Raw genomic sequence first — 9586 nt, forward strand, 5'->3', positions numbered from 1 at the left:
CTTTTTTCCCCAGCCTTTTTACTTTTGTTTATCTAAGTAACATGTTTCATTGACAGAAATGTTTCTGCAAGGGCCAAGGTGATCTGCTCTTTTGCAGCACATTAAAATAGTAAATGAATACCTTTGAAATGAATTAGCTTTGGCACACAGGAAAGCTGTAGAGTTTGTAAGAAATCGACCAGCTTCGAATACTTCAAAAGAAGAAGAAAAAATAGCATTCACAATACCCAGTGAATGCTTTTTTTGATGTATTTAGCTAATGACACTTATACATAAACAGGAAATTATATACTTCACAGGAAGAGACATCTGACTAAAAAGACATCTGACTAAAATGAGGAACCAGAGAATAAGTCTTTTTAACCAAGGACACCATTTTTATTAACTCTTTACTTTTGCTTTTCTTTTACAGACAGTACAGCCAGCATTATTGCAAGACGACGCCGTTTCAACCACCTGACACAGGAGCTCTACGAGCTGCCCATTGTAGTGTGGGACGGTGGGGAGCCTTCGTTGAGCGGAACCAGCACCTTGACCCTGCGGGTGTGCCCATGCCAGCGCCATGGCAGGATCCGGATGTGCCAAGGCGAAGCATTCCTATCATCAGCAGGTCTCAGCACGGGGGCCTTGATTGCCATCCTGCTGTGCATCGTTATCCTGCTGGGTAAGTTGGGACAGCCACTGTGGGGATTTCGGCAGGGGTGCGCTGCCCGGGGGCAAATATATGGAGGCCATGGATGGAGGAGATGGACCATAGAAGTGCAAGGAAGAGTGGGAGGTTTTGAAAAGCTATGACAAGGGCAGAGGATGAAAAGGCATGTGAGGACACAGGTAGAATCTGGAATGAGGGTAGAAAGAGTTAGAAGAAAAGGAAGAGCATGTGAAGGACAGAAGAGAAGGAGAGCACACAAAGAAGAGTTTAGAAGGAAGGTGACTAAAAAGGAGATGGGAAGGACAAAGACAGTAAAAGGTGAGAGGAATGATGATTGTAGGGTCAATACGAGAAGAGAGAGGCGGTGTGTACAACTGACAGGCTATTATGAATGACGCTGCGCCACTTGAAGACGGGAACCTTTTTAGTCTGAGGCAACTCGATTCAGAAAGAAATGTGAATCCAATCAATTTCTTTAAAATTGGGAATTTAGTTTGAGTCTTCTGTCTTACTTACAATCAAATCTCTTTTTTTTAAATCCTTCCATCACTCCCTGCAGGGAAAGTGTTTGACATTGCATGTTGTGACTAGAAGAGCATAGGACAAGCTTGGAAGGATATGGTGACAGCCAACATAGATACCACTCTGCTGATTTCATGTGTGAAGGATGTGTTACGCGCCACGAATATAAAAGACCATCAGAAATACATTGAAAATACACAGGGCTTATTTGGTGTTGCCAGCTTGTCACAGCACCGAGAAAACATGTCTTCAATGAAAATGCATGCCTTGTTACTATGGCAACCCCTCTTTGCAGTGACAGTAAGTGATTATATGTAAACTTGGAAATATGATCTGGCCGCATGAATTTAGAACATTGGACAGCAAGCATCAGAGGTCAGACCAAAAAATAAATAAATCTTTGACATATATTGAAAATTCAAACAGAAGATTGAATGAAAATTGTTAAATTTACTAAAGGTGTGAGGATTGCTGCAAACCAAAGTACATCAGAACATGATTAGGAAAAACTATGTAATAACAAAGGTTCATCAATGCTCCTCTCCCCTCCTCTCTTTACTGATTGTCTGTGGACATTAGTGCATGAAGGTTATGCATATTCATACCAGCTTTCTTCGTCCTCTATGCCAGCCTCTGGCTGAGACGAACAAAAGGCCATCACCACTGTTTGGTGCAAACCCTTGAGTGAGAGACACATGCTGAATCACTAATCATCAGCACAAGAAAGAGCCTGTTTTGAACAGAGAAGCAAAGAGAACAAGGAAGAGACACAAAATATCACACCTGCTTTCTTTTTGTGTTTCACCTGTGTTGTATTTTAGAATAGAATAGAATTCAACTTTATTGTCATTGCACATGCACAGGTACAGGGCAACGAAATGCAGTTTGCATCCATCCAGAAGTGCTTAGTGATATAGATATATTACAATATATATTAGCAATAATATAGATATGTGAGTATATTACAGAAATGGGTCTATTATGTTATAATGTACACGGTATGAAGTATGTTGTGAACAGAGATGGGCAGTAACGCGTTACTTGTAACGCGTTACTGTAATCTGATTACTTTTTTCAAGTAACGAGTAAAGTAAGGGATTACTATTGCAAAATCGGTAATTAGATTACCGTTACTTTCCCGTAGGAACGCTGCGTTACTGCGTTACTAAAACCGTGATTTTTTTTGCGAGAATGTCTCATGACAGTGACGTAAGCAAGTGCGACGTTGGTGACAGCAGCTGTGTGCAGATCAACAATGGATAATATATCGAGTGCGGGAGAGAGTATGAGCGTGCAGCGTTTAAAGCGTGGAAGTACTGACCTTACTTTGAGTTTGATTCCATAAAAAGTGACAAAAACATTAGCGTCCATCGTGCGTGGGAAGAAAACTTCTTTTTACAGCGAAAAAAACCCCTAAACTTCCGAGCAAGCACCGAGTAGCTACGACGTGATGGGAAACTCACAGAGACACTCGCGCGGATTCTTCAACTGACCGCAGCACACCTACACCAGGGTAACCCTCCGCCTACCCTGCTCCTGCTTTACAGGTGAAAATAGAGCAAAAGGACCGCTGAGTCTTTGACTTTATTTATTTTCTGCTGTGTTTTACTTGCATCTGTTTGAAAGAGTGAGTGAAAACACAAAAAATATTTTATTTTATGTGCTGGAATGTGTAGAAAATAGGTTTAAATGTTAAACTAATTTATTCAAGTCAGAGAATGTTGCATATAATTAAATGTTTTGCTTGATGCATAAAGTTAAAAGATTAAAACTAATAAAACAAGTTAAAAAAAGAGACTTTTCCATTTGATTACATTTTGTATGATGGATTATGTAGAAAAAGTAGAATTGGGCTGAAAGATCTATCACTTTATCACCTCTTCAGGTTGTAAATCGTGTTTTTAAAAAGTAACTAAGTAACTAAGTAACTAAGTAATTAATTACTTTTGAAAATAAGTAATCAGTAAAGTAACGGGATTACTTTTTGGGGGGAGTAATCAGTAATTAGTTACTGATTACTTTTTTCAAGTAACTTGACCAACACTGGTTGTGAATATTCTATAACTATAAGTATGTACAGGCTGTAGTGAGTACAAGCTATGGACAGGATATGGACAGGATATAAATATGAAAAACTATACAGAATATGAAATAAATAACTTTACAGGAATCTGAGATATACAGCTATACTTTCACACTTTCTAGTCTCAGGTTCTTTGTCTCTCACGTAGCGCCTCTCGACAGAGGGTCACCCGAAGAAATTTGAGATTTTGTCAGTGTGTCCCAGTCAAAAAATAAATAAATACATTCCATTTTTCTTGCCTGTGTCGTTTTTCATAATTCAACATCTTTTCACCATTCCTCAAAATTTGGCACCTCTGCACCATTCTTTTACCAAATATAATGAAGAAGTAGCTTAATGTCGGATTGAAATGATGGTGCGCGTTCTCTAAACATGATATGCTCATTTTTTTAATTCCCCTGGGAGACTTCTTTTGCATGTCATACACTCCTGTCCCTCAGTACTGTCAGGCTAAGCATCTCAGTGTGTTTAGGCTTTGGTACTAGCATGCAACCAACATGTATCTCGACATTTACCGCATAATGACGTTAAACTTACAGGCCTTTAATCATCTTCCATTATATTGCTGTCATTGTGATCAGACCTCAGTGCAAATTAGGAAGAGCTTATGCACACATGGAGTATCCTAAGTCAAAGAAAGCAACACAATGTGCATGCACTGATTATTTTGAAACTCTTTGCAGCCTTTGAGAGTTTGCTTAGGCTAATTAATGTGCAATAATGAATATGCTATAAACCTTGGACCAGAAAATACAAAAATCTTTTTTTAAAAACATGTAAACTATAGCTAGCTGTTTAGTAAAGAGAAGTGCTACCAAATCAGTGTATCGCCTAAACACACAGCGCACGCAGTTTCAGTTCTTGCTCATCTTTGCTTGTCAGTGTGACTTGTCTGTGGCTGATTGTTTTCTGTTTGTCCGATTAATGTCCGTGCTTTATCTCTGTGCCCTCTAATAAGCCATTTAATTAGGCCTGCAGCAAACCAGAAAGGGATGCAAACTAATGATTCAGCTGATAATGACCTTTACGCATGCCTTAAATAGCTTAAAATATTCATAAGCCCATCATTGTTTGGATGTAGTTTCCAATACTAATATTAACTCACTATGGAGGAAATAGTACACTATTACTTTACTAGCTGGGTTAAATGAGGAATTTTAGAATAATCTCTACAGCCTCCTTGATATCTAAACCCTTATGAGTTTGTACTGACACAGATTACCATAAATATCATTTCAAGGGTAAGATTTAAGTTCATTTTAGCATCTTATTTTATGTAATAAGCCTTGAAACTTGCCTTTCGTTTTAGTACAAATAAAATGGCTACTAGTCAAAGTGTCAGTGTTAATCTGATTGACTCATTCTTTTCCCTCAGGACTCCATCTCTTATTTACAAACCATGTTTTTTTTCTAATAATGATTTTAAAGCCTGTCTTGCATATTTGAAATATAAATAATGAACTCCATGGCTTGCATATTGATCCATAAAAATAATAGAAGTTCTGTAGCAATGTTCCAGTTAACCAAGTTTTGCTCTCTTTGACCTTTGGTTTGATGCTTATGAGTTTCCACTTACTTATTATATCACACAGGGCAAAAGTTCTAAGCTACTACTCATTTCTTTAGTCTTGCTTCCAAGGAGCCAGACACATGGTCCATTGGTCTTGAGCAATAGGCTTTCTGAAAGTTTCTCTATGGACACTGACTGCTACTATTTCACTCATTTTCAGTCCAGTCCTTGTACCTGATCATTTTAGGAGGGATCACACAAAAAAGGAAAACAAACAAAAGCAAACTATTTGTGCTTTAGTTAAATCTATGAAAAAGTCCACCGATAACACAGTTTAACAGGCGTAACATAGTATCTCACAACAATGTGATTTCCAAAGACCAATTAGCCAAAGGTTCAGAATGTCTTGGCATGTTGTCCAGCATGTCATTAAAACGTTAAGGAAACTGGTTAACTAACTGGAGGATAACAGAAAGGCTGCTGTGCAGAAGTCATGGATTTACCTCCCCAGAGTCTGGACCTCAAAATTAGTGAACCATTCTGGGATCATCTTGACAGAGAACAGAGTAAAAAGAGCTTTGGGATGTCCTTCAGGAAGCCTGGAGAACTATTCCTGAGGACTAGTTAAAGAAATTTCAAGTAAGATTGTCTAAGACGGTTCATGTCCTGCATACAACATGGTATGCAGGGTGCTCAGTTGCAGACAGGAAAGTACTGCAGAGGGTCATCAACACAGCCCAGAAGATCACTGGCTGCTCTCTGCCCAGCCTGGAGGCCATTGCAAACTCTCGGTACCTCAGCAGAGCTGGCAATATCATTAAGGACTACTCTCACCCCAGTAATCAACTGCTTGAACTATTACCGTCAGGCCGACGGTACAGGTCACATAAAACCAGGACAAACAGATTCAGGGATAGCTTCTTTCCCAGAGCTATCACCGTAGTAAATAAGCACAAAACAATTGAACCTGCTTAACTATACCATACTTGCCACTGTCACTATATTATGCTGCTACTCATATTATCATTATATGAATTTTGCTATTCTGTATATATCGTACTTATTATTGTTTGAGTACTTTGGTTGTTTTATTGTACTTTTTATATTTTATACTTATATTTATTATTGCATTTTGCACCAAGGGAGTGGCACTCCAATTTCGTTGTACCTTGTACAATGAAAATAAACGCTATTCTATTCTATTCTATGTTGAAGAATAAAGGTGTTCATACCAAATATTGACTTTCAAGCTTGTTAGAATTGTACAAATCCTTTTTTTGCCTTATATGTTGTATTTCCATATTGCTCTACCTAGTTCCCATTTTTCTAGCAAAATATTAGGAAATGAGCAACAGCTAAAGACTTTCGCACACTACTGTAGAAACCTAATTTTATAATACAACACAGTCACATCTCCTATAATCACATAATAAATGTGACTTGTGCAACAGTCTCTACTGTAACTGACACAAATCTGTAGACTCAAATAGTGCTTCCAGTGCCATGAGTGTTATACTGAGCAACACATATACCCTATAGCTGGTATAGGCTAGCCACATGGAATGACCTGAATAGCCCATTATGAAGCTTTAATGGAGAAAGTGTATTCCAATATAGTTTGCACAGTGGACAGGAATATACTTTAAATACAAGTAGATCATGAACTGTGGAAACTGCTGTCTGGTGTATGAAATGCCAGCAAGTAATAAAGGTGCGTTTTCTCAGAGTCTCAGTAACATTTTTACTGTATGCTAAGGTTGTTTACCTCCAAATCACAGCGAGGCATTAAACTGCAGATAGCGCAAGAGAGACGTGGTGCAAAACAGTTTTAACCGTATCAGCTACAACACGTGCATGACAAAGTTAAATAAATAATCAAAAAATAAATTGTTTCCTTTTTCTGCTCAGTGATTTTCCCAAGTTGCCTCACACAGTCACATGGTGGCTTTGTGTAATTGGTTGCTTTAAACAAGCTGAGTGATAAGCACTGTCCCAGACAAATTGCATTTTTCACCCTCTATAACCCCACTTGGGCAAAGCACCAGGTGGAATAAAGTTTAGGGGGGGGTTGTACAGATTAATCACCCTTTTTTAAAAATAAATTTTAAAACACAAGCATGGAAACACACTCAGTGGTGAAACTTTTAATGAATTTGAGTGTAATCACTTTATTCATCAGGTGTATGAGGGTATAGTGAGACAGTTTTGTGTGTGTGTGTGTGTGTGTCTCACTGCACCAAAGTTGTTATCTTGCCATTAAAAAAAAAATCAAATATTAAAGACATGAAAAAATGTCTCTTTATACATTTCACTATTTGAGTCCTCATGCTTAACTTAAGGAGGCTAGTTTAATTCAGATCCATAGATCTAATCTAATAAGAAGCCAAGCAGTGTTACAAAGTTGCAAAAATAAAAGGGTGTTTTGTGTAATGTATTGATTTTTTAATTCAGTTGAAACTCTGCACTTTGGTTTTACTTTTTTTCTTACCTACAAAATTGAACTACTGGAATAAAGTCTCCAGTGGTTGACTAACTCAAGTTTGAAGAGAGGATGTTTTGAGGTACACTGACAACAGAACTGCTTTATAGTCAGTTACAGCATGCCGAATCTACTGCAATATGTATACAAAAAATGTTTTGCTTGAATAGATCAGGTAAATGCATCGGTGCATCCCTGAGGTTATGAAAGCTGAATCCTGTTACTCTTTATCCAACACATCACCTTCCTATCTCTCACCTTGTATGCGTTAGGTGCCTCATCATTACAGGCCGATCTAACACAATAGTGTGTTGCTTTTAGGTGAATATAGAATATAACAGTTAGATGTGCAATGCCAAAATGCACAGTTTTTTCTCCCGGTAGCTTGCAATGCAGCTTCAGTGTGAAGCCCAGTCGGCTCTGCAGTAATACTGATATATCTCACTTGTCTGTGCTAATGTAACTTAATGAACTCCTTTTAGATATTGCACTGCTGTAAAAATTTTCTTCTCTCACTGAAGCCATTTTATTAAATAAATGTTCACGTTAACATATTGCTAAGAGGTCATCATTAACCCAAAGAAGCATAACTCTCATTAGCTGCAGTAACAAGTTTCAAACTCTAGCACCTTATCAAGTATTACTTGACTTCATGACTTCATTAAGAGTTGGAAAATATATTTTACACTGTAAGCTACTTGTCAGTACAGACATTTGGCAACATCAGGCCGTATTTCCTTTAATGTAGATGAGCAGGCACATTCTTTCTATTCACATAAAACTTAGAAGTCATTGCATGAGAAAAGTATTTGAAATGTTGGACATTTTGATTGAATATGAGGTTGAATTGGCTCCAGCAATGACTCTGATGTGCACATCGCCACCGTGTCAATCGTTAGCATTCAAATAATAATCAGGGGTTCATTGCTAATGATTTCTAATGCTTCTTACTGGTATCCAGCTTTTTAGCCCCGTGTTATTTTAAGCATCCTGGTGGAAATTATATACTGTATATATGCCAAAAAACCCAGCTTTGGTGCAGTGATTTTTTTTTTTTAAGAAACAAACACATTTAACAGGCCCGATATTAGCACATAGCACATTAGCATCTTTTAACTGTCCTCACCGTTATTAGCACTAACACTGCAAACCATCTTTTTTCTGTGTTGCAGCAATTGTAGTCCTGTTTATTACTCTAAGGCGGAGCAAGAAAGAGCCCCTTATTATCTCTGAAGAAGACATTAGAGAGAATGTGGTCACCTATGATGATGAGGGCGGTGGCGAGGAGGACACGGAGGCTTTCGACATCATCGCTCTTCGTAACCCGGCTGCCGCAGAGGAGCTCAAGTTCCGACGGGACATTCGCCCAGAGGGGAGGAAACATTGCGGCCCGCCCCGCATCCATCGCAGCCCGTCTGTGGAGCTGGATGAGGTGGATGTGCATCAATTCATCAAGCAGAAACTAGTGGAGGCCGACATGGACACTAGCGTGCCGCCGTACGATTCACTTCAGACCTACGCTTACGAGGGTCAGGGCTCACCTACAGGATCCATCAGTCCTTTAGACTCACCCGGCACACATTCGGAGCAGGATTTTAACTATCTGGATAACTGGGGACCCCAGTTCCAGAAACTAGCAGAACTCTACGGAGATCCAGAGTCAGATGTGACGACCTAGTCTGTGATTTCAGTCTTGTTCAAACCAAATCTGTTTGAAATCCGTTTTTCAGATTTTCAGTGAAGGATATCAACAAACAGATATGCTAACTGTTTCAGTGGTTTCCAACTTATACTGTTGAACTAAAAAGGACTGCTCTATTTTTATTTATTTTGTTTTTCATTTTGTCCCTTTGAATCATGGGTCGTTTATCTGGAAGCATTAAATCAGATTTTGAAAAGGAAAAACATAAATATGGGGAAAGGAAAATGATATTTTCCTTGTTGTATATTTTTTAATGCTCAATAAAGTCCTGAAATCCATATAAGTGGATATGTGAAAATTTGAACATTTGTCTTCTTCCTCCAAGCATGGATATAACAGCACAGCATGGAATTATCATGGTGGGAGGCATTACCAAAGCTATTCATGATTCAACACACAGAGGATGGTGCTGAGGCAGCCATATGCGCAACAATGAAACCTCCAGCAAAATGAGCTTACAATGTGTTTTGTTTATTTTATGTGGTTGTTAGGCTGACTTCTCACTTGTTAACTAAGAAAAAGGAAAGTACTTACTTATCCAGTTAACCATCTATACCCCAATAATGTTCGAGAGTCGTGAGAATTCCCAAAGAAAGAAAGAAATGGGAAATCTGGTGAACACTAAACACCTCTCTATT

At 38.5% G+C, this 9586-nt stretch overlaps 1 protein-coding gene across 1 annotated transcript in view; it reads left to right on the forward strand.

Moving 5' to 3' along the window:
* Window positions 1–8924, forward strand: part of LOC146625385 (cadherin-18) — a 76442-nt gene extending 67518 nt beyond the window's left edge. The window contains exons 10-11 of the mRNA XM_085362032.1: window positions 413–664; window positions 8419–8924. Of these exons, the coding sequence (XP_085218158.1) occupies window positions 413–664; window positions 8419–8924 (758 nt within the window). The remainder of the gene's footprint in view (window positions 1–412; window positions 665–8418) is intronic.
* The last annotated feature ends 662 nt before the right edge of the window (window positions 8925–9586 follow it).

This window comes from Diplotaxodon limnothrissa, linkage group LG9, assembly GCF_057381915.1.
Source record: "Diplotaxodon limnothrissa isolate DT_005_m linkage group LG9, D_limnothrissa_male_GT1.1, whole genome shotgun sequence".
Taxonomy (NCBI): domain Eukaryota; kingdom Metazoa; phylum Chordata; class Actinopteri; order Cichliformes; family Cichlidae; genus Diplotaxodon; species Diplotaxodon limnothrissa.